The following is a 25,082-nucleotide window of genomic DNA, read 5'->3' as shown; positions in this document are numbered from 1 at the left end:
ATAAACCAATTAGGCGTTTATAAAAGTGTGCCTTAGTATTTCTACAACGCTTCATTCTATTGTTGCAAATGCACTGATTGCAGTTGGAATCTTCCTATGGGCTTTAGCAGATTGTTTTGATCCATAGCACTAGTGACTCACAGCACTTTGCTTTTAGCATCGAAATGATGGAAGGCAAATAAATGCTTTCCCCTCCCAATTTAATTCTCCCATCAACTCTCAATGGCCCTCACAAGTAGCCAGGTGACCATGAAACCGCCCTAGGGGTTAGAAGATAAGAGAGGTCGCTTGGACCTTTGAGCAGCGGGACCGAGGGGCTGGCCCCGACCCCCCTTAGCTCTCCAGCCCTGCCCGGGCCAGGTGCCCCTGTCTGCGTCCACGCGCGCGGGGCCCTCTCTCTGGCTCACCTAATGACCAAGAGTTCGTGGAGCAGATACGCAGCCGCGGCCAGCAAAGCTCCCCCGGTCAAATACAGGGTTTTCTTCCACCAGGGATCCGATCCCAGCCCTGCCATGATCCCACCGTAATCCTGCAAAGGGAAAGCGATGATGTCCCCATAAAAGGAGAAGGGCTCCTCGGACCCGGCCCACCAGCCGAAGAAGGAGACGCTCTGGTTCCAGCTCAGGTCCACCACGCACGGCCTGGACGAAGCAAAGCCAACCCCCCAGTGCATGCTGCGCGGTTGGCTCGGGGCGCCCCTCCCAGGGCCCGCGCCGCCCGCATGGGAAGGGGCCGGCGCCCGGGCGGGCTCAGCGGTGCGCAGGGGGCGCAGGCGGCGGTGGCGGCGGCGGCGGCGGAAGGGCGAGCGGAGGGCCGGGCTGGCGGGGCCCCGGAGCCCTGAGAGGCAGCGGCGGCCGCCGGCCTCCCTGGCCGAGGCCTCTGGCAGCCGCTCTTTGTGTCGGTGCGTGGAAAAGGCCACGTGATGTCATTGCTCCCCTGAGCCGGGCAACAGAGGCGGGATAAAGTCACCTACCCCGCGCCCTGCCCCCGCCCCGCATCTCCGCGGTGCGCTGCCTCCGCTCGGCCACAGCTGCGGGGCTGGGCGCCGGCCCGGGAGGCGGGCGGCGCGGGAGGATGGGACTGCGGCTGGGCCGAGCCCGAAGCCGCCGCCCTCGGTTCCGCCCGCTCCCGCAGGCGCCTTGCAGGGCTGGCGACTCACCTGCCCTGAGCCGTGGGCTGGCAACGTCCGGTCAGGCGAGGCGAGGGCAGATTAAGGTCGGCTGTTCTGAGAGGCACGGACACCCTAGGTTGCTGACAAGAGATGTCTGTCTTGACAAATAACATCAGAAAGTACTCTAGGTGAGAAATCTTCCCTCTCATAGCTTGTCCTTTTTCCACTTGGGAATTGTTATCAAGGGTATCTCTGATGCATGTTTTGTGGGTCTCCCTCCGTTTGGGTGCAGAAAATTTGTAAAATAAGCAACTGTGCATTCGATGCTTTCCCCACCCTGGATAACCCTGAGGAGATTAATTAGGGATTAAATTTAGGCCCTTATATATGGTAGGCAGGTGCTCTACCAACAAGCTACATGCCCAGCCCCTTAAATTCTTAAATGCAGGGAACAGTACCATGTTTCGTAGGAGTTTGTGATTTGCACACAAATTCTAGCCAGAGCATGGGACGTTTTAGAGGAGATAAAACAAAAACATTAAAAAACATAGTGTGAACATGAGAACGCATTTGTCCCACAAGACAGTGGAGACTTTACTCCATGATAGGGAAGGAGACGCTAGCCCGGATTTGACTAGCAGTAGCTGTGCATCCCATCCCATCTCTGACGGCAGAAGGGGTAGGAGCTAAGGCTGAGCTATAGCACCGCTGCTAGGCGCCACTAGCCACTGGAATGGTGTGAAGATTCTAGGATGAGAGCTAGCACGTTAACTCCATCCCTGCCATTATCGTAACTAATCTTGTCAGTTTTGACACTTCCTCCTCATCAAAAGAATGGAGTATACCTCTGGCCTTGTGTGGAAGCAGGACACTCTGATCTTTCTCTAAGAATAGAACATTTCATACTATTTTCTTCTCCCTTAAGAGTTAATTCATCTGGGCCAGTCAATCACTTAGCCAAGAGACCACCCCCTCAGGAAGGCTGATGTTAACACTGATAAAATTTTCCTGGAGCTCTAACTGACTATTTTTAAGTTCTTTTGTGAACAAAACTAAGAATCCAAAGAGGGAGTTTTAATTTCCCCTATAATAGTACTAAAATCACACTTAGTTGAGAACTGATGAAGTATTTTTCTTTTTCAAGCCTTTTTTTCCCCCTCAAAATTAGCTTTACTCAAGGTGTTGAAAGAGGAGGGAACCAATTAACTGAACACTTGCCTATGTAGTATTATGCTACATAATTGTACACTAATTTTTCAAAATGAGATTTCTTAGACATGTTTTCACCTATCTTACAAAAAAAAAAAAAAAAGCTAAGGTCGCAGAACAACTCACTATCAAATTCCAAAAGCTGCATAGTAATAGAGCCAGAATTAAAACCCAGGGGAGTCTCACACAGTGGCCCTGTGAACTGTCCAATCACCAGCATTGTCACTCATACCGCCCATGGATGCTGGCATGTTGTCTGCAGTATCTAAAGGATGCTCCAGCTACAATCTGAATTGTGTCCAAATTGAATGACTCTAAAACTTCAATGTCACTCCTTCCATGACAGCACATATATGTGTTATGTATCCAGGTGTGGTGGCATATACATACAGTATCTGCACTCAGGTGGAGGCAGGAGGATTTATAGCTCAAGACCAGTCTGAACTACCTGTTTCAGAAAAGAAAATAGCTCTGTTATCCCTTGGGAGTCAGCCGTGATGATCAGATAAATGGCAATTAGGTCACACCAGTGCTTCTCAAGTACTATTGTGCACATGAATTATGGGAAAGCTTGTTAAAGTGTAAATTCTGTGTTTTGAGGACCCCAAACATTCTGAGTTTCTAATACGTCCCCAGGTGATACCAGATGACTATTTGATCAACAGGTCTCTGTATCACTAGCTCAAAAGGAATAAAGAACTCTGACCACTAAAGGTATTCCTTGGCACAGGGTTCCTCATCAACCCCACTAGGTCACACTGTTTTTTAGGAGGTAAGCCAATACATACAGATAAAAGGACTGGGAAGAAATAGAGTCAGAAGTGTTTGAAATTTACCAAGACTCTAACAGAGGAAGTAAGTAGGGCCCAGAGTGCTGAGCATGTGGGAGCCGAGGGAGGAAGCCTTGGGGCAGGAAAGGAAGAGGGTAAGAGAAAAGGGAGCAAATTACAGGTGAGTTGTTTGGCCTCTAATTCCCTGACTAAGCAGTTGAAGACGTTGCCAATTTCTCAAGCATGATCAAGTGAGCAAGATAAACATTTCATTTACACTTGACACTTTCTCATGATGTTACAGTTCTTATTTTAAAATACAACTTGAGATGCAAGGCCTTGCTTCCGTAACAAGTAGATGTGATATGGCGCTTTTGCTTTTTTTAAATGATTAAATGTATTATGCCATTTTGTTAAAATGCCTGTGTATTATTCAGCAATAAATAATTTATTTGATAATGTTCTTTTGGGTTTTATTGTAAGGATTCAGTTTTTTTTTTATTTGTGTGCTGGATAATTTTATGTCAACTTGGCACAAACTAAAGGTATCTCAGAGAAGGGAGCCTCAATTAAGATAATGCCCCCATTAGAGTGAGCTGTGGGCAAGCTTGTAGAGCATTTTCTTAATTAGTGATGGATGGGGCAGGGGGTCATCACATTGTAGGGTGTATTATCTCTGGGTTGGTGGTCCTACATTCTATAAGAAGGCAGGAGGCTGAGAAAGCCATAAGGGGCAAGCCAGTAAGCAGCACCCCTCCATGGCCTCTGCCTTAGCTCCTGCCTCCAGGTTCCTGTCCTGTTTGAGTTCCTGCCCTGTCCTCCTTTGATGATGAACAAGGATGTAAGCTAAACAAACCTTTTCCTCTTCAAGTTGCTTTTGGTCATGGTGTGTGGTCACAGCAATAGTAACCTAACTAAGACAATTTGTGTAGAAGGAATGTAACACTGCCCTACTTGCCTGAGAGAGGTGATTTTTTTTTTCCATTCCAGGGATTTAACCTATGGCCTTGCATGTGAGCACTCTATTGCTGGCTGCCCTTTACTTTCATTTTGAGACAAGCCTCACTAAGTTGCTCAGGCTGCCCTTGATGTTTCCATCTTACCACCTGAGCCTTCAAGGAAATGGGATTATATGCCCACAACACCAGATCCAGCAACGAACACTGTGTCTAGAAGCCATTCTGTCACCATGAAGTGGCTTTATCTATGTGCTTCTTGATCCATGGACGTGAACATCTTACAAGTCATTAAAGAGCTCTCAGAAAGCATGTCTTATAAGAGTAGCTTAGAATTAAGAAGGAAAATAGGGACCTAGTAACCAGGCTCAGATGAGTGAGGGAAGTTGAAAATGCTTCATTGTAAGGATAGGGACATTTTAAATTCAGTATTGTATTAACAACTAACAACACATTTGTGTGAGCAAAACAAAAAAGAAAAGAGTCTGCAGGTAACCAGAAGTAGGGTCAACAGAAATAGGACAATAGGACGGGAGTCAGACAGCTATAGGAGAGACAGAGAGTCAAGGAATGAGTGCTTCAAGAAAACACAAAGGGGCATTCATAGAGTCATATGCTCCCAGAAACCCAAATAAATAAATTCAGCCAGCAGTGCAGATATTAGTCGTTTTTTATTTTTTTATTTTTCATTGCTATAACAGAATACCTTAGCCATGTTAACTTAATAAAGAAAACTATTTATCTCACATATTGGGGGAGACTGGAGTCTAAAAAAAAAAAAAAACCCAAAACAAAACCAAAAATAGCATAGTACTGGCTGTGGCAGGGACTCCATGGCAAATGATACGGGGCATGTAAGAAAAAAACGAGGTCACATCTTGATAGAGGAAGCCCTAAGCAGACTCAGTCAGGCTGTATTTACAACCAGCTTTCTCAGTAACTCACTCCAGGACACCAGTTTGGGTTGTGGAAGTTTTGGTTTATGATATGTAAACATGTTTTTGTTTTAATCCCAGGAGTGGGATATGGGGGGGGGCTGCTCTGATAACAGCCTCATGAGAGGGCCTGTGATCTTTGTCAGCAGGGAAGTGTTCCGTGAAGAGGCATGAGAGGGTGGGGGCGGGAAGGAGGCATGGGGGTGGGGGCGGGAAGGAGGCATGGGGGTGGGGGCGGGAAGGAGGCATGGGGGGTGGGGGCGGGAAGGAGGCATGGGGGGTGGGGGCGGGAAGGAGGCATGGGGGCTGGGGGCGGGAAGGAGGCATGGGGGGTGGGGGCGGGAAGGAGGCATGGGGGGTGGGGGGCGGGAAGGAGGCATGGGGGTGGGGGCGGGAAGGAGGCATGGGGGGTGGGGGCGGGAAGGAGGCATGGGGGTGGGGGCGGGAAGGAGGCATGGGGGGTGGGGGGCGGGAAGGAGGCATGGGGGCTGGGGGCGGGAAGGAGGCATGGGGGGTGGGGGCGGGAAGGAGGCATGGGGGTGGGGGCGGGAAGGAGGCATGGGGGGTGGGGGCGGGAAGGAGGCATGGGGGGTGGGGGGCGGGAAGGAGGCATGGGGGTGGGGGCGGGAAGGAGGCATGGGGGGTGGGGGCGGGAAGGAGGCATGGGGGCTGGGGGCGGGAAGGAGGCATGGGGGTGGGGGCGGGAAGGAGGCATGGGGGTGGGGGCGGGAAGGAGGCATGGGGGTGGGGGCAGGAAGGAGGCATGGGGGTGGGGGCGGGAAGGAGGCATGGGGGTGGGGGCGGGAAGGAGAGCTACAAGAAGAACCCTTGGAGGAGAAGGTCTTAGGCTCAAGAGAAGGCTGCTGCTGTTGCTGCTGCTGTTGCTGGCTGGCTGTCCTGACACAGAGATTGGTATTGCCCCAAAGAACCGGATAACTCTAAACAGCAGGAAGTAGCCAAAGGGAACCACGCCCTTTCTCCTGATTAACCCTCTTTCCTTCCTACCTGGTGTTGGGGTGTTGGAAGGGATTGGGTTGGGAGGTAGAGGCATTAAAGAACCGCAAATAAAGTAGATTTAAAAAAAAAAAAATCAAAGCCTACAAGTTTGTCAATCAGAGGCTTGGTCGCTGCATGTGCCTTGTGTTTCAAGTGAGGGTTTAAGTGGGTGAAGACAGGATTCAAAGTGCTTGGCTGTCCTGCTGCGCAAACTTTATTCCCATGAGCTCTAAGTTAACATGGTGGTTGAATATCGCTCTTTCGCCTATCCTTCTATGTATCCATATGCACTGTCACTGACCTATTAATCCGTTTATCTCTATTTAAAACCAGAAATCATTTTTTTCTGTTGAAAGTCTTTAAACATTCTAAAAATATTAATAAATTCTGACTGGCCTTCTACGATCACATTTTGACAAAACTAAGTCTAAACAGAACTTGGAAAGTTTATCTAGTCCCATCTCTAAAGATTATACCTTGTCTATTTTTGCTTTTCTCAACTGTGTGTGTGTGTGTGTATGTGTGTGTCCGCTTTGTTCTCTCACTGAAGCTGAAGAACTCAGAAGTTAGAAAAAAAAAGGCAGAAAAATGGATGGAATTAGAAAAAAAACTAAATGAGGTAACTCAGACCCAGAAAGACAAACATGGTTTGTGTTCACTTATAAGTGGACATTAGCTGTTAAATAAATGATAATCATGTTACAATCCACAAACCTAGAGAGGCTAAGTAACAAGGAGGGCTCTAGAGGACACTCATGAATCTCCCTAGGAATAGGGAAGTAGATTTTGAAGATGGACTAGGGGTGGGTGGGCATAGGAACAAGAGGATCAGGCTGAAAAGGTGGTATAAAGGCAGAGAAGACAAAGCTGGGCATGGTGTCTCACACCTTTAATCTCAGCACTCAAGAGTCAGGCAGATCTCTGTGAGTTCGAAGCCAGCCTTCTCTACAAAGCAAGTCCAGGACAGCCAAGGCTACACAGAGAGACTCTGTCTCAAAAAACCAGAAAGAAGAAGAAGAAGAAAAAAAAGGAGGTAGGGAGAGAAGACAGAGAAACGGCTAGAATTTGGGGGCATGTTGGGGGTGGTGTAGAAACCTAGTGCAGTGGGAACTTCCTGGAACCTATGAGGGTGACTTTAGCAAGGACTCCTAACAATGAAGAATGTGGAGCCTGAACTGGCCATTTTCTGTAACCAGGCAAGGATTTCTGGTGATATGACCAGGACATGAACCCAGCCACAGAACCATCTAGATATAACCTGCCCTATCTGAAAGATAAACTGGGGCTCAGAGAAAATGGAAGCGGTCAACCAACAGCTGGTCTACCTTGAGGCCCAAGCCATTGAGGGAATCTGTCTGGCACTGCCTAGATGGCTAGGAAACAGAAGCTGGATGGTTCAGAGACCTAGGGTAGAACCAAACACAACTGACCAAAAATTAAAATGAAATAAAAGAAAGCCAATGAAATGATGCTCTAATAATATTCTGCTATGCTCACATTCATAGATCAGTGCCTCACCCAATCATCATCAGATAGGCTTCCTCCAGCAGCTGATGGGAGCAGAGATCCAGCGCCAAACATTAGGCAGAGCACAAGGAACCCTGAGGAAGAGAGGGAGCAAGGATTTTTAGGAGCTAGAGGGGTTGAGGACACCAGGAGAACAAGGCCCACAGAAACAACTAAGCAGGGCTTATAGGAGCTCACAGAAGGTTAGTAGGGACAATGGAGGCAGACCTTTTTAGACTCAGTTCTTTGGGGTGATTCCACTCTTCATCAAGCTAAACAACAAACCAATGATCCAGCAAGTATAACAGCAACCGTAGCAGCAACTTCAAAGCTAAGAGATATGAAATGACACAAAGGCATTCTCCCTTTGTTTTGGGGGACTACTTTATACCTTCCCATAGTCTGCACAGGATGTTTTCCAACTGACAAAAACCATGCCCCCAAATGAGGCAGCTCCCAGTTGACAAAGATCATGTGCCCTTTCAAGAGTCTGTTTCTAGTGAACAAACATCACATCCCACCCTTAGAATCAAAACAAAAATATGTTTACATCCAGTGCACTCCAGAGGCAGAGAAAGATGAATCTCTGAGTTTGAGGTCCCCTGTTTTACAGGGTGAGTTCTAGGACAGCCGTGCTTAGGCAGTGAAGAAAACCATTTGAAACAGAAAGCTGATGAAAATGTATTTGGATGAGTGGGCCATGTTCCAGCTTGGCCTCAAACTAACACAGCAATCTGCTTTAATCTTCTGGCTTCCTCTCATTTTCTGGCTTGTTATGTCTTCACCTGAGTTTCTCTCTCTCTCTCTCTCTCTCTCTCTCTCTCTCTCTCTCTCTCTCTCTCTCTCTCTCTCTCTCATGCCCATATTCTGATGCAGCATCTAAAGCAGCCCCCATCCCACCCCCCAATAAGCCTCTTGCATTAGATTTGTTGTGTGGTGTGATATATGCAGCAAACCTTGACATGGACCTGCCAGGGCACCTTTTACTGCCTAATCCTAAAATACCATATACTTGATTTGTATGACATGGGGAAATTAATCCCTACTAGCTAGTTTTATAGCACTGGAAAGTGCTATGTAAGCTACTGGAAAAGAAAAGTAATTAATAGTCTTACCCGGTCACGCATCTAACAAAATATGATTGTAGAGGAATTTTAATTCAGAACATGGGTGTTCTGGCAAGAGAGCACATCCAAAGACTTTCTAGGTTGTGTGATCCAGCTTGACATAGAGCAAGTTTCATGAAAAGAAAAGCTTAGGTTCAGGTATGGTGGTACACGCCTTTAATCCCAAACAATGAAGGTAAAGTTAGTTTGTAGAAGGAAGCACCCATGTTTGAAAGTGATGTCTATTCAGTGGAAGAAAAAGTGACAAATCAGAGAAAGATTTGACAGACTAGGATACATGTAACTCTCATGAGAAGAAAGAGGAAAGGGAAGCTATTTAAGGGGCAATGAAGAGAGAGAGAGAGAGAGAGAGGAGGCAGTTTTACAGAGAGAGGTTGAGTGAGAGAACAAGCTAGACACAGGTGAAGACAGAGCAAACTAGAGGATGAGAAGGAGCCAGAAGATGAGAGCAGATTGCTGGAGTTAGTTTGAGACCAACCAGAGTAATTCAGAGACCGAGAGAAAAGCCAAATTGAATAAGCTAGCTGGGAGAGGAGTTTGAGCCAGAATAGCTGAGTTGAACTAGCCAGCTATGAGCTCAGAAAGAACAAAAATGTGTGAGTTTATTAAGCAGTAAGTCTCTAAGGCTGAAAACATTCTAGGCCTAGATTAGATTATATAGAGGCTAGAAGCTTCCAGGACTAGATCTAGGATACAGAAGGAGGCAGTAAGCCTCCCAGATAACAATTGAAATATGTAAATAATTTTTTTTACATATGATAATGACCTGCCTGGCAAGATATGCCCATTGGTGTAATTTGTGGCACAGATGTCATAGCAATGACCAACTACTTTATGCTTGGATTTATGATGCACTCCACAAGATGATAGCATTATTGGGGTTAATCTGTGGCTAAACAGGTCATAGACCCTAGGGGAGAATCTACAACTATTAGTCTACTAAATGGACATAATATTAAATTAATTCCTAATGATCTTTTGTAATACCCACAGATTAGTAAATCTCTTATTGTTCACCAGAAAAGCTTCTTTTTGCAGTAGATGATGATTAACACAAAGATCCACAACTGCTCAAGATGCAAGGAATAAGAGATTACAGAATATTTAGCCTTAAATGGGATATCTGTATCGCATCCCTTCATGCCAAGGCTCAAGGATCACTGGGGAAGAGAGGGCAGAAAAACCAGAAGTAGCAGATGAATACAAGAAAGCAGTGTTTTGTAGATACAACAGGGCAATTGCACATATGAGCTGATGGTGGTTGTGATGGTGTGCACAAGACCTACAATAACCTAAGCCAGACAAAAAATTCCACCTCAAAGAGGAGGGGTAGGTACAAAGTCCCACCACTAGCTTAAGAGCTATAAGCGATTGATAGTTAGTGGGAGACACAATGTCAGGCTTTGGGTTTTTGTTTTGTTTTGTTTTGTTTTTTAAGGATGGGGCTTCTGGTAAGTCAACCACACTGCAGTGGATGGCCACACAACCCAAAGTCTATTGACAAACTGAACTTCACAGGCACACAAACACAAGACATAAAGTTGGGTGGGTAGAGAAGGAGTTGGGGTAGAAGGTTGAATATGATTATGATAAAAATATACTGTTCAGAATTCTAAGAACTAATTAAAAAAGAAAAATATTGATTGATTGAGAGAGGGTCTCATATAGCCCTCGCATGATAAGTCACTATGTAAACTAGGCTGGCCTCCAACTCACAGAGATCTATCTGCCTCTGACTCCTAAGTGCTGGGATTACAGATATGCGCCACCACTCTAGGTTTAAAATATATTTTGTATTCCCAAGTATAACTGATAAAAACTACAGTTGCCTTTTATTAGTCAGGGGTCTTGTATCTTTTAACTAAAAATAAAGGAAGACCACAGACAACTGAGATTGCTTACATTAAATAAATAACAGCATGTTTCTGTATACATGTGTGAGAAATGGCTAATATGTAAAATGTAATGAACATACATTTCTATAATAAAAGCTGAGAGACTAAATTCCTTGAGCACATTTGACAAACCTCACCAGAAAATTCCTCAAAGTACCTCTTAGGTGACCCAGAAACTTTTCTCCAATGATTTAGAGATTTTTTTATTGATTTCTGTTCTTCACAATCTTTCTCAAAAGATTAGCTTTCTGAGTTTGTAAACAGCAAGTTTTTAATCATATTTACTCCTGTCCTCAGCGGTATCTCATTTCTTCTGCTCAGATGGGCGACTGGAGGCATTAGTATGCAGTGCTTCTGTTTCGCCCTGTAGAGCGGACTCAGCACACGCTGGCTGTTCCTGAGCACCAAGTTTCACAGCATGAGCTGCATAGTTAAGGCTGGTATTTTCACACCAATGCCAGTAACCTGAGAAAGGATTGTAGACCATTCCTGCCACCGTTTGAACTGACAGGCCATCTGAAAAAAAAAAAATTCAGAAAATTTGGATTCAGTAAACATTTACCATTCGGCCACAAGAATATACAGTAGCTCTTCTTATTAACAAAACATTCCTAACTTAATGAACAAAAATATTTTGTAGTCACGCTTGAGTCACATACTTAACAGCAGGTAAAAATACATACATACTTCAAAGCAGAGGACTGTACAGTGACCAGTTCTGAATGCCTCATATAGATCATGTGTCCAGGAGCATCGGAATTGGAGGAGATATAACTAAAGTAGCTTGGTGCTTAAAATTCTCTAAGTCTCAACAAATATTAGCTGTCACTTGAGAATATCTGTCAACAAGAAATGGTCTCCATAAAGTATCTTTTGGTTTGTATTCTCTTTTATTTGCTGAGACAAGGTTGTTTAGGATTGGCGTTGTTTAATACAGGTTTTCTGAGTAGCCCAGGCTAAGCCTCCTGTTATATAGCCTTTCAAGTACTGTGATTACAAGTATGCACCATTATTTCCAGCTCCAAAACGATTCTTTAAAATATCTTTTTTTTTTCCTATTCTACTTTCACCAAAGTTACAGACATCTCTAAAAGCCACTGCACTGCTCTGAAGTGACAATAATTTAGGGAAAATAGTCTGTCAGTGCACTGTCATTAACAGAAGCATGGGTAATTGTCTAAGTACTCAACAAAACCTCCAGAACGCCAAGCAGGTGAACTAAGAAACATCACTCACCAGATTTCAACAAACAAGTCATTTACTGTGTCAAAGCACGGTGAGGCACTGTGTAGAGTACAAAAAGGGGCTTATGGGCCAGACCAGAGTGAAGAAATGTGAAAATTACACGCAACCATGTTTAGGTCCTACTTTACTACAGGTGTGAATACATACTCCAAAGAGCCTGCTGGGTTCACATACCAACTCTGATTTCTACCACGGTGACTCTGAGTCACTTAAGTAGGTACCAGAAATTCATAAGAAATGACATAGAAGTTGAAAATATATCTGAGTGTAGAAGAGTCAAGAAAAACCATAGGATGAATTGAGATAAGCAGGGGTCACAAGGAGTAGCAGAACATGTGTAAGTAAAACAACTGACACCCATCCGTAAACAAATAAGACTCAATTAGCCAGGAAAGGAGTAACTGGCCATCCCTCAAGGCTAAGTGCATGCAAAAGTGGTATCTACTTCATAACTATAGCTTCAAATAGTTAAGACATCATTGAAGAGATAAAATGGACATCTAAAAATCCAGTAACCTGCTTAAATAAGGGCTAGATTATGCAATTAGTAATTATGCATGCATTTCAGATAGGCCTTGAAAACTGGAAAACCATTTTAATACTTACTTGGTTCCAAGATACTCTCTAGCTTTTCAGGTGAAACAAACTTCTCCCACATGTGAGTACCCTTTGGAACAATGCCTGCAATTTGTTCTGTGAAAACAATTCCCAAGGCATAGGACAGCTGTGTTTTGTTGAGCGTAGTGACGAACAAAGAACCACCAGGCTAAAGGGAGGAAATGTAGGCCCAAGTAAAACAACGGCAGTGAAGATAAAGTTAGCAGCAGCTGTTAGGTAAAGGCTTCCTTCCCAGATCGCCTTCTTCCCAAGTGAGTTAAGTGCAACTAAGATACTTAAGCAGAAATAAAATAGAATTTACCAAAGTAGCATTCTTTTTTCTCTCTTGGGAAAATCTGTTACTACAGGCAAGCTAATACAGACAGAGTCACTAAGCCTACACATAAAGCACAGCTTTCAACTCAAAATTCTTTATTCCTATGACATTTATGTTTATATATATTCTTTTGAATATAATAAATACTTTATCGGGGCTGATACACCTCTACATTCACAATCTTTCTTCCTTTTATTGAAAATGGATTTTTCATATTATATATGTTTGTTTGTTGGTGTGTTTGTTGTTGTTGTTTTTGGTTTTTTGTTGTTTTTGCTTTTCAAGACAGGGTTTCACCATGTATCCCTGACTGGCCTGGAACTCACTTTGTAAACCTCGCTGGCCTCAAACTCACAGAGACCTGCTGGGATTAAAGGCGTGTGCCGCCATGATCCAGCTCATAAAATATATTCTTACTACTGTTTTCCCACCCCCAGCTCCTCCCAGGTCCTCTGCGCCTTCCCTCCAATCTGCTTCCATACCCTTTCTGTCTCCTTAGAAACCAATCAGGCATCTAAGGAGTAATAACAAAATAAAATAAATGGGATGTGACAGAACAGCCAAACAAGAGCCAGGGAAAAAGCACAAGAAACACATATAGACACAGAGACACACATGTTTGCACACACAGGAATCCCACAAAAATGAAAACTGGAAGCCATAATACACATGCAAAGGACCTGTACTGTTAAAATTTAAAATGCCTTGACTTAACATTATGAGACAAAGAACTTCCAAAGATGCCATTGAGTTTGTTTCATGTTGATCAGCCAGTGCTGGGCATGGGGCCTGCCCCAGAGAGTGTTTGTTTCCTCACTGAGACTCCCTTAGAAGAAACTAACTTTTCATTTGCAAGTGACCTTCAATTGGAGATCGGTTCTGGGTTGAGAATGGGAGTGTGTCCACTTCTTTCAGCTCTAGGCCCGGCGCACGCTGCCAGTTTTGGTGAGTTGGTATGCTGTGTCTAGTGGGCACAACAATTCCTGGTGTCCCCTTAACATCCAGAGGACTTCCATGTTTTCTCACAGTTGCTGATCCTAATGTGCTTGGTACAGCATTCGCCTATACACACTGTGATAAGGAGCATTACCACCAAGTACTCTCTGACAAAAATATTAATTATTAAGGTTTAAGAATTTTTGTTTTGATTTATGTAAAGACTATGAAGGGATCAAGATAAACACTTAGATGAAAGCAAATCACTTATGGGAATATTTAGTCTGCTTATGTAATGATAATATGTATATTTCCTATGTTACTCTCAAGACATCAAGGAAGGTAATGTCACTCCCTCTTTTACCCAGTCTCATGAGGATAAAATGCCACTCCAAAATCACACTATGGTCATCTCTGTGTCTCTCTGTCTTTCTCTCTCTTTAATGATTACAACAGATAGGTAGAGAGATAGATGATAGATATTATGTGTGTATCATAGGGAAAAGAGATATTTTTCAATACCATCCTAGATCAAAACTAAGAAAGAGGATGAAAATATTAGGGTACGCATATCACCACCCATTGTAGTTCCTTGCTGTAAGCTTTAGTACTTTAAATCATAGCAAGAGTCATGAGTAGTAATCTGTGTTCTGTAGTATCACACTTCATGTCGACAGTAGTAAGCAATGCTTTTTAAACATTTGGTTGCCATTAAAACAAAATTATATTTAAGTTTATAATATCAGCATTCCTCATATGTGTCAAAGATCCTGCATTTAGAAATAGATATTAATACAAATATAAAAACTAACAATTAATTATTTTACTTGGCAGATAGGAAATAAATCTAATAAAATTCCGTTTAAGAGGAAACTCTTTTAAACTGTTACAGATTTGTCTTTGTTGAGTAGTTGTTTTGTTCCTTGGTTTCTGTTTCCTCCCTGGTTCTTAGGCAAGTGTGGGGTTGTATGTTGCCTAGTAGGAAATTCTTCTGGGACAAGAACTGATACTAGCACCATGCTCCAGTGGATGGTCCACGCCCAAGTGTATATAGCCAGCAGTAATTAGAACCAGGGGTTTATTTAACACACACACACACACACACACACACACACACACACACACACACACACACAAGAAGTTGGGAGTGGGGCATGAAGGGATCTGGGAAGAGTTAAAGCAGAAAATAGGGGTGACTATGATCAAAATACATTGAGTGCATGGAAGAAATTCTCAAGGAATAAATTTAAAAATATATGTGTGTCAGCCAAGCGGTTGGTGGTACACGCCTTTAATCCAGCACTTGGGAGGCAGAGGCAGGCAGATCTCTGTGCATTGGAGGCCAGCCTAGTCTACAGAGAGAGTTCTAAGATAGCCAAGGCTACACAGAGAAATCCTGTCTCAAAAACAAAACCAAAACCAAAAAAAAAAAAAAGTGAATGTGTGTATGGAGAGGGGAGAAAGGGACCACTGACATTGGGGCATCCTGAGTGCTCACAGTCAAAGTTGGCAGCACCTGCCTTTCCTCACTCATCTGGCTGTAGATAAGACTGGGCCACATGAAGAACCTCTTTAGGAACTCTTTCATTTTATAAAAGGGGTCATGAGAGTTGAACATGACCCCTTGGGGGTCAGAGTGCTTGGGGTTCAGCACTCTGAAACCCAAGATGACCTAGCATTCACTACATAGCCCAGGCTGATCTCAAACTCACAGCAATCATTTTGTCTCAGACTCCCAAGTACTAGGATCACAGATGTGTATGATAGCTGACATGAAGGAACACTTTTATAGGCTGAATATATATATATGTGTGTGTGTGTGTGTGTGTGTGTGTATACAAATATATATATTGCTTAATAAATGGTATTGAAATGAATTATAGTGGTCATTGGTTATTTGTTTTGCTTTGTTTGTTTCTCTGTGTAGCCCTGTCTGTCCTGGAACTCACTCTGTAGGCCAGGCTGACCTCAAACTCAGAGATCCACTTGGCTCTGCTTCACAAGTGCTAGGATTAAAGTGGTGTGCCATTGCACACCCCCCCAGCACTGGTTGTTGTTTTAAATCAATTTGAATCAGTTTCTTGGTAATTGTCATAATTACCAAGAATGTCTATTGAGTATTTAATACAGCTATGGAGAATACCATCATGAAGGTGCTGTTTTTCTGGGGTTTTATTTGTTTGTTTGAGACAAGGTCTCACTATGTAGTACTGTCTGGCCTGAAACCTGCTATGTAGACCAGGCTGGCCTTGAACGTACAGAGACCTGTTTGTTTCTGCCTCTCAAGTATTGCAATTAAAAGTGTGTGTCATTTTGCCCAGCCTCATAGAAGCATTATTTTCTAGTGCTTAGCACCAACGATTTTTAAGATCCCTGGCCATCATGACACCAACCAGATGCTGAAAAGACTTGCTCTTGAGGGCAACAGAGGGGCGGAAGTCATCTCCAGCGGAGATACCAGGCACTGGTCCTTCTACCTCAGTCTCTCTCTCCTGTCTCAGTTGCTGAACTGCTAATGTAGCACCATGGCACAATGCGTTGCTATGGATACACACATTTGGCAGAAAACACGAGGCAACTCCGTCTTACTTTTAGTACTCGATAGCAGCACTGTACGAACATGTCAAGGTTGATCACGTGTTCTACCACTTCAGAAGCCACAACAGCATCAAAGCCTTCTGCGTTCTCACTCACAGTGTCCTCCAGGGAACACACTTTGTACTCTATTCTCTCATCCAGGACTGGGTCAAAAGATTTATGATGCTGTGCTATCTTAATGTTCTCATCCACAGGATCGATTCCAGTCACCGAAGCCCCCAGGCGCCCTAGAGGCTAATAGCACAGAAACTGTTATGCTCAGGAAGAAAACAGAACACGTGTAAGCAATAAAGTCAATCCAACGTGATTATCAAATACCAAGTGTTCAGCCCTAAAAACAACGCTAAACAGAATCAACAGAACCACAAGGCTGTATTCATGTACTCATTCTAATACATATATGGAACAATAACAATGTTTTAAAGGAGGCCATAGGTTTTACATGGGAGACACGGGGAGGGTTGGAGAGAGGAGAGGGAGTGGAGAGAAATTATGTCAGTACAAGACACATACATCAAATTTTTAAAAATTCATTTAATTAAAAATTTTAGTAAGTCAAAATTGCTGTTCCATGTTTCAGAGGGCAACATATACAATACTAAGAGCATAACTGAGAATATCTATCAAAGATTACATTATGACGCAAGAGGTCCCTGTGCTTATGGGGACTAGAAAGCACAGGTGTAAGGCATAAATTTTCTCCCAGGGACAATGACCACACCTCTAAAAGAACTGATCCCACAAGTAGAAGCATGCTTGCAGGCTTTGAGATGTAGAGAGGACAGACTAAACCCGTATTAATCTTATAGAAGAATCTAATTTCTTGGGATGGAAGAGATCAAACAAAGTTATGTGAATGACCTATGTCCACTAATTATTAAAAACAAACCCAAAAGCTTCAGTAGAGTTATCTGAAAATTCTTGGTTTTTCTTTTCTTTTTTCTTTTTTACAATTTTGAAAATATAACTATCCGGGAGTGGTGGTACATGCTTTTAATCCCAGCACTCAGGGAGACAGAGGCAGGTGGATGGATATCTGTGAGTTCAAGGCCAGACAAGTTTGCAAAGCGAGTTTAAGACAGCCAAGGCTACACAAAGAAACCTTGCCTCAAGGGGAAAATATATATATGACATTAAATAAATAAATACAACTTTTACAATATTAAAATTAGCATTATTCACTAAAAATCACAATATTATTTATTAAAAAGATAAATGAAGCAGAAGCACACTCCTCATTTTTTAACCCAACATAACAAAATTTTGATCAAAACATAATAAATGTGTGTATAATATTCTTAAACTATTTGAAGAATGACTTGGATTTCATTTGAATGGATCGTTTCTATAAACATACTGATGTGATCTACAAATTACTGTTGAAATACCTTAAGAGAGATTCTCATTTGCATAAAGAGTGGAAAAGCCACCATAGGGCACTTACCTCAGTCAGTAATCCACCGCCACAGCCCACGTCGAGAATCCTCATCCCAGACAGAGGCTTGCCAGGATGGTGGCTAGCGCTTGTTTTCAAAAGATTGTCTCTTTAAAATAAGAACCCAAAATATATAAAACAGCTACTTTTATCAAGAAAGGTTTTTAAAATATACAATCTTCAAGGAAATGTTCACCGCCATTGCATTTAATTTGCTTATGTAGCTGGCTCACTTTGAGGCACAGGCTCACTGCGAGGCTTGAGCTGCCTATCTTCCCTCCTCAGCCTCCTGAGTTCTGGGCTTACAGTAGTGATGCAACCATGCCTAGTCCGGAACGCTCATTTGAAATGAATCATTGAAAAATATTATATAAACATTTTTTATGTTCATAATTAAATAGCATATTTAAATTGTACACTTTCAATAATCAAAGTTCTGAAATAATCCAGCATTAATCTATTTTGGTTAATCTAGATTGTTGCACTAGCACTAGCAACAATCTAAAAGTTTAAACATAATCTAGTCCAATGAACCTAATTGTATTCATATATATATATTTTTTTTCAAGACAGGGTTTCTCTGTGTAGCCTTGGCTGTCCTGGACTCACTTTGTAGACCAGGCTGGCCTTGAACTCACAGAGATCTGCCTGCCTCTGCATCCCAGAGTGCTAGGATTACAGGTGTGCGCCTCCATGCCCCAATTCAATTTTTTATTTCAATCACACTGTCCCAACAATATGGGATGAAAATTTACAGCTTCTTTGGGCTATGTTTTCAGAAGTTTCTAGGCTAACTTCATGAATTATTTTACAGATAAAAAAGTAGGTGGAGTTCCACGTTTATTTAAGTTGTCTATATTCCCTTCTTTATTATGTGTATTTTAAGCTAAGTTAGTGGGGCTTTTTCTTGTATGATTATGTACACTTACACCAAAATCAAATAAACTTATTCTAGGATAATCATAGCAATGCTTTACCAAACACACAAACCTACTGGCACATGCTCCTAGACAATCTGATACACACTTTATAGTATAGTATTGTAAATTAAGCTTTCAAATTAGACATATTAACTTAACTACCTATATACTAAAATAAATAATATATATAATATATTATATACATAATAAATATTATATAGAGAGAAAGAGCTAGTAAAAGTAACTAAGCTCTTAAAATAACCCAGGCACTAGCTAAGTAGATCACTTGAAGATGTTATAGGTAATGATCTGTTTCAAATGAAATCCAATCCATTCTTCAAATAATCATAAAATGACGCTGTTATAATTTTCAGACCATATTGTTTTCTTCTAATGGCTTCTAGTTATGATGAAAGCAAAATTCAAACATGAAACCAGAGTTTACATCACATGAGATGACCTGCTTTATGTGAGATATGAGTAAATGGAGGATGGAGAGATGGCTTAGTGGTTAAGAGCACTGAATGCTCCTCCAGAGTACCTCGGTTCAAATCCCAGCACCACAACTGTCTGTGACAGGAGGATCCAACACCCTCATACAGAAATACATGCAGGAAAAACATCAATGCACATAAAAAATGAATAACTAAATAAATAAAGACGCCATAGTAGTCTGACTATAGTTCTCAAACTTAACAATGCTGGAATCACCTGGAAGACTTGCTGAAACAAATTGCGTCAATGGCAAGCCCACTGAACTTCTGTCTTTCTTTATCTCCCACTGAAACACATGGTTCATATTTCATTCATCCACATAGTTTTCAAAGTCTGGTACTAGAGCCCCATCAGCATCAGCACTCAAAAGAGCTTATTGAACCAACCAACATTTGTCCCTGTAATGTTTCCTGTATCAGAACTGCCTAAAAGTCACCAAGGCCACTGTAGAGTAGGATCTATAAAATGGCCTTCAAGACATAGCACTTTATTTCCCTTTCATTAGGACTAAAATTTTTTTAGAAAATATTTATTTATTTATCATGTATACAATGTTGTACTTTTATGTACAATGCACACCAAAAGAGGGTACTAGATCTCATTATAGATGGCTGTGAGCTACTATGTGGTTGCTGGGAATTGAACTCAGGACCTCTGGAAGAGTAGACAGTGCTCTTAACCACTAAGCCATCTCTCTAGCCCCTAGGACTAAATTCTAACTAATCGAATAGGGCCAAAAATGTTTCTAGTTAAGTTGTGAAAACAACCTGGAATTTTAATATTGTTTCTACAAGTTAATGGTTTTAAAATTTGTTTGTTTGAATTACTCAAATGTGTCTGGATATTTGGACATGATCCAGGGTGCCCTCGTAAACCAAGTGAGGATGTCTGATCCCCTAGCGTGGTTGTAAGCTGCCTGATTTGGGTGTGGAAACTGAACCCTCTTCAAGCAACAGTTCTCCTCCTCCTCCTTCTTTTTCATTTTTTTAAAAATTTATTTTATTATTTAATTAATTTATTCATATTACATCTAAATTGTTATCCCATCCCTTGTATCTTCCCATTCCTCCCTCCCTCCACTTTCACCCTATTTCCCTGAGCTATGTCTGTGACCGAGGGGGAACTCCTCCTCCAGTAAATGGTAACAAGCTATCAAGTCTTGTCTTGGTAGCCTGCTTATTCTTTCTTTGAGTGCCACCAGGCCTGCCACCATGGGTAAGTGGTCAAATATGGGGCACCAGAGTTCACGTCCGAGTCAGTCCCCACTCTCCACTCAACTGTGGAGAATGTCTTGTCCATTGACTAGATCTAAGAAGGGTTTCGATGTTTGCTGCAAGTATTGTCCTTGGTTGGTACAGTAGTTTGAGCAGAACCCCTGGGCCCAGATCCGCCCATAATGATGTTCTTCTTGTAGGTTTCTAGGACCCTCTGGATCCTTCTGTTCCCCATTCTCCCATACTTCTCTCACCTAGAGTCCCAATAGGATGTCCTCACAACTATCCCAATCTCCTGGTAAGTGAATACCTCTTGGGTTAGTGTTCTAAACAGAGAATTCTCAACAGAGGAATATCAAATGGCTAAGAAACACTTAAAGAAATGCTCAATGTCTTTAGTCTTCAGAGAAATGCAAATCAAAATGACTCTCGATTCCATCTTACACCCATCAGAATGGCTAAGATCAAAATCTCAAGTGACACCATATGCTGGCGAGGATGTGGAGAAAGGGGAACACTCCTTCATTGCTGGTGAGAATACAAACTTGTACAACCACTTTGGAACTCTATCTGGTGCTATCTCAGAAAACTGGGAATAAGGCTTCCTCAAGACCCAGCCATTCCACTCCTTGGAATATACCCAGAAGATGCTCCAGCACACAAGAACATATGCTCAACCGTATTCATAGTGGCCTTATTCATAATAGCCAGAACCTGGAAACAACCTAAGTGTCCCTCAGTCGAAGAATGGCTAAAGAAACTGTACATTTACACTATGGAATACTACTCAGCTATTAAAAACAAGGAAATCCCAAAATCTGTAGACAAATTGATGGAACTAGAAATGATCATACTGAGTGAGTTAACCCAGAAGCAGAAAGACTCACATGGTATATACTCACTTTTTTTTTTGAGACAGGGTTTCTCTGTGTAGCCTTGGCTGTCTTGGATCAGGTTGGCCTTGAGCTCATAGAAATCCACCTTCTTCTACCTCACTTGGGATTAAAGGTGTGTGCCACCACCACCCAGCATAGCAATAGTTCTTAACTACTGAACTATCTTAACTATTGAACTATAAACTATTTCTGCACCCCAAAGTTAATACATTTTTTGTGTTAGTTTATTTTGATATTCCGTTTTTGTTTTTTGAGACAAAGTTTCTCTAATACTTTTAAATGGCAGATCCTGATGAAGCATGTCCCTAATTTCCAAAGCAACCCGAGAATATAGAATTTTGAACATAAGTAAAACAAAAGGGAAGTGAATGCAAATTAGCGAACTTATGCACTTTTGAACATAAGTAAAACAAAAGGGAAGTGAATGCAAAGTAGTGAACTTATGCACTTTTAAAGACTTAAGTTTCTAAAATGTTACCTAATGAACGGCACCCTCAGGTCGTTCATAGAATGAAGAGGTGCAAATATTCCTTGCTCATCCCACCACGTGTGAGCCAGGGCCAGGAAGGTTTTCACCTCCTTGTTGTCAACTGTTGTCTGTGAAGTACTGTATAATCTTTTCCAAGGGGACCTAAGAAATGAAAACAAAGAACTCGGCTATATTGTTGCTCTAAAACTGTGTTACCCAGAATATACTGCAGAGAAAGATATTCCAACTTATTAGAGTCTGAAGATATAGGTGGCTCAATTTTGATACTTTAAGATCAATTACTTACTCATGTATCTTCACAAGCTTTTGAGGCCCAAACCTGCTGTTCTAGGTCATACCTAAGTGCAGTAACAATAATAACAACAAAATATCTACCACTTGCTGAGTACTTAAGAACTGCCAGATGTTAGCGAAAAAAACATATAAGACAGATGTTATTTTTTGACAATTGAACTAGTATCTTTATTTGTGGTTGAGAAAAAAAAAAGTTCATAGAAGTCAGATAGGTGGTTGAGCCACGACCTGAACACAATTTGACTGTACCATTCTGCCCTCTGCCTTCCACTTCCACGGAGATGGTAAAAACCAGAACTCCACCACCTCCTCCCTGACTGCAGTCTTACTCTCCTCATTAGTCTGGTGGTTCCATACATCACTGCCTTCTAATTTGTTTTCCGTGATGAACTATGGAGATTATTCTGAAATAAAAATCTAGCTAATTGGGCTGGAGAGATGTCTCAGAAGTTAAGTACTCTGGCTGCTCTTCCAGAGGTCCTAAGTTTGATTCCCAGCAACCACAAGGTAGCTCCCAACCATCTCTAATGAGCTCTGGTGCCCTCTTCTGGACTACAGACCTAGATGCAGGCAGAACACTGTATACATAATAAATAAATAAATCTTAAAAAAAAAAAAAGCTAGCTAATTTTTCTCATTTAAAATGCTTCCCAGGATTCCAGTGCTACTAGAGAAAAGACTAAATCCCTTGCATGACAGCAAGTTCGGGAGCATGGAGTCCACGGCTTCTCCTTTTCTCCTCATCTTCCCCCATTAGGCATACAGCCCTTGGACTGGCCATGCTTACTCTTCCCTCACACTCCTGGCGTGTATTGTTCCTTCTGTCTGGACCATTCGCCCTACATCCCTTCCTTTCCTCTACTAAGCACCTAAGTCTCTCATCCCTCAAATCTTATTTTAAATAAAATGTTTTACAAAATCTTCCTTGGTGCTAAAACGTGGGTCACATGCCCCTATTTGAGTTCCTATCTCCTTTTGTACTTCTCCATGGGGTTGTATGGCCTTCTGGCATGTCTGTGACTCACTAAAGCTCCCGCTATGTGGGAAAGGCATGGGCTGTCCTGCGTATCACTTTATTCCTGGGGACTAGTACAGTTCCTAGAACAGAGTTTCTCAGGAGGTAACTGTCAAATAGATCACTTAAAGGTAAAGGATCAGAAAAAAGCATATAATTTGTTTTAACTCTTTTAATCTCATGAGGACAGGAGACAAAAAAAATTAGACACAACCCTGAATCACATGTCAGTATAGTGTAGAAAAATACTCCAAAGTTCTGCTTGGCAAAAGATAATTAGACTGTTAAGTCAGAAAAATAATACCACTCAAATTTTTACAATTTCTCTTGGATACATTTAGAGTGTCCATTCTGTAGTCATTATTCTTTTTAAACTTAAATTCAAGTACCACATGCCAGTGAGACGGCTCAGGATGTAAACATGCTTGCTACCGAGCCTGACAACCTGCTTTTGATCCTGGCACCCATGTGGCTGAAGGAGTGTATAGATTCCTGCAAGTTGTTCTCTGACCTCCACAAGGGAGTCATGGCATGCATGTCCCACACACACACACACACACACACACTCACACACAAAAATAAATAAATAAATACATCAATGTAATTTTTAAAAAGTTTAAATTGAAGTACCACTTAGGAACCCTTCTCATGATTAAGGCAAAACTTCAGTCATCAGGACTAACTTACAAAAGTTAACAAACTGTAAGTAGCTGCTCCATTGACTAAAAATAGTTTTCCCTACGCCTAATCTCAAAGGTCAATTTTAACTAGTACTGTGAGATATTTTTCACAAGATTAGAAATGGATTTGTAAAGACTAAACACATAATTTGCTGATTTAATCTTACTATCTAACTTTATAGACTTCTCCATCTTAGGGTGTTTATGTTTGGTTTATCACAAAGGTATTATAAAGAAGTAAAAACATCTCCATGTCTTTAATACAGCCTTCTAACTTTTCTTTAGTGATAGAAACGGAGGTGGGGGTTTGGGGTGAATTGAATAGGAATAGTCCCCATAGACTCATGTATTTGAATACTTGGTCTATAGCAAGTAGCACTATTAGGAGGCTTTGTTGGAGGAAGTGTGTCACCAAGGGGTGGGCTTTGAGGTCTCAGAAGCTCAAATTGGTTCACTTCCTGTTTCCTGCTGATACACATGTAGAACTCTCAGCTCCTTCTCCAGCACCATGTGTGCCTACATGCTGCCATGCTTTCTGCCATGACAGTAATGGACTGAACTTCTGAAACTATGCCAACCCTCATTAAATGTTTTCCTTTATAAGAGTTGCCATGGTTTTAGTGTCTCTTCACAGCAACAGAAACCCTAAGAATGATAAAGAAAAAGGCATTCTCCAGGACGAAGTGGGCTGGTGAACTTGAAACAGATGTGCCTAATCTTCTATTAAAAATAAAAATTGTCTCTGAATTTAAATAAATAACATACATGTCTATATACTGGATTTTCCTTCCAACTTTTAGGTGACCTTTTAAGTTTTCTAAACCTAAACATTATTACAAAATAATAACTAAAGAAAATTTAAATAAGTAAAAGCTACTTTAATAAAGCCAAGTGAGCTTTTAAAAAAATACTGGCCAAATTTATTAATATTAAACACAATCAAAACTAAACCATCGTTACACAACTACCATTAAACAGAGTTATGTACATCTTTACGATAAACTCACCTGTAAGTTTTTGTTCTGGTCGAACAGGAAAAACACATCCTGTTGGATCCAAACCACAAGGTCCTGTGGTCACTGAATCCCCATGGTTTAATCTGTAGATTCCTAGTGAGCTGATTCCCTGAGTAAGCTGAAAACAAAGTTAGGTATCCAGAGAAAAGCATGTAATTCTGTTGTGAACATAGTTGAAGAATTTTTATACAGTATTCTTATGGTGTACTGCAAACGAGAAACAAACACATTTCTTATTTTGGAATTTAATTGAAAAATTAAATATGTAAAATCTATCAATTTCTTTTTTTACATTTATTTGTGTGTGCGTGTACATGTGTGCAGGTGCCTATGCAGGCCAGAAAAGAATGTTGAATCCCCTGCAGGTGGAGTTATAGGCCCTTTCCAGTCATCTGACATGGATGTTGGG

General features: G+C 41.8%; 2 protein-coding genes across 4 annotated transcripts in view; both read right to left on the bottom strand.

Moving 5' to 3' along the window:
• Nucleotides 1-1,358, bottom strand: part of FAXC (failed axon connections homolog, metaxin like GST domain containing) — a 62,819-nt gene extending 61,461 nt beyond the window's left edge. Inside the window, exons 1-2 of one of the 3 annotated variants that reach the window (XM_084796591.1) lie at nucleotides 1,160-1,358; nucleotides 408-529 (exon numbers count right to left, since the gene is read on the bottom strand). In XM_084796591.1, coding sequence (XP_084652717.1) covers nucleotides 408-514 — 107 coding nt within the window. In that variant the 5' untranslated portion in view covers nucleotides 515-529; nucleotides 1,160-1,358. Of the gene's footprint in view, nucleotides 1-407; nucleotides 954-973; nucleotides 1,066-1,159 lie in introns of those variants that run through there. The other 2 variants (XM_084796590.1, XM_084796589.1) reach the window with 2 other exon arrangements.
• Nucleotides 1,359-10,692: 9,334 nt separating this feature from the next.
• Nucleotides 10,693-25,082, bottom strand: part of COQ3 (coenzyme Q3, methyltransferase) — a 32,480-nt gene continuing 18,090 nt past the window's right edge. The window contains exons 2-7 of the mRNA XM_084796615.1: nucleotides 24,665-24,791; nucleotides 21,657-21,809; nucleotides 17,663-17,762; nucleotides 16,210-16,452; nucleotides 12,357-12,516; nucleotides 10,693-11,021 (exon numbers count right to left, since the gene is read on the bottom strand). Coding sequence (XP_084652741.1) covers nucleotides 10,810-11,021; nucleotides 12,357-12,516; nucleotides 16,210-16,452; nucleotides 17,663-17,762; nucleotides 21,657-21,809; nucleotides 24,665-24,791 — 995 coding nt within the window. The 3' untranslated portion in view covers nucleotides 10,693-10,809. The remainder of the gene's footprint in view (nucleotides 11,022-12,356; nucleotides 12,517-16,209; nucleotides 16,453-17,662; nucleotides 17,763-21,656; nucleotides 21,810-24,664; nucleotides 24,792-25,082) is intronic.

The sequence above is a fragment of the Acomys minous genome, assembly GCF_964271855.1.
Source record: "Acomys minous genome assembly, chromosome: 1".
In the NCBI taxonomy this organism is placed as follows: Eukaryota; Metazoa; Chordata; class Mammalia; order Rodentia; family Muridae; genus Acomys; species Acomys minous.
Note: the sequence above shows the minus strand (reverse complement) of the source record. Positions and strands in the feature narration are given on the sequence as shown.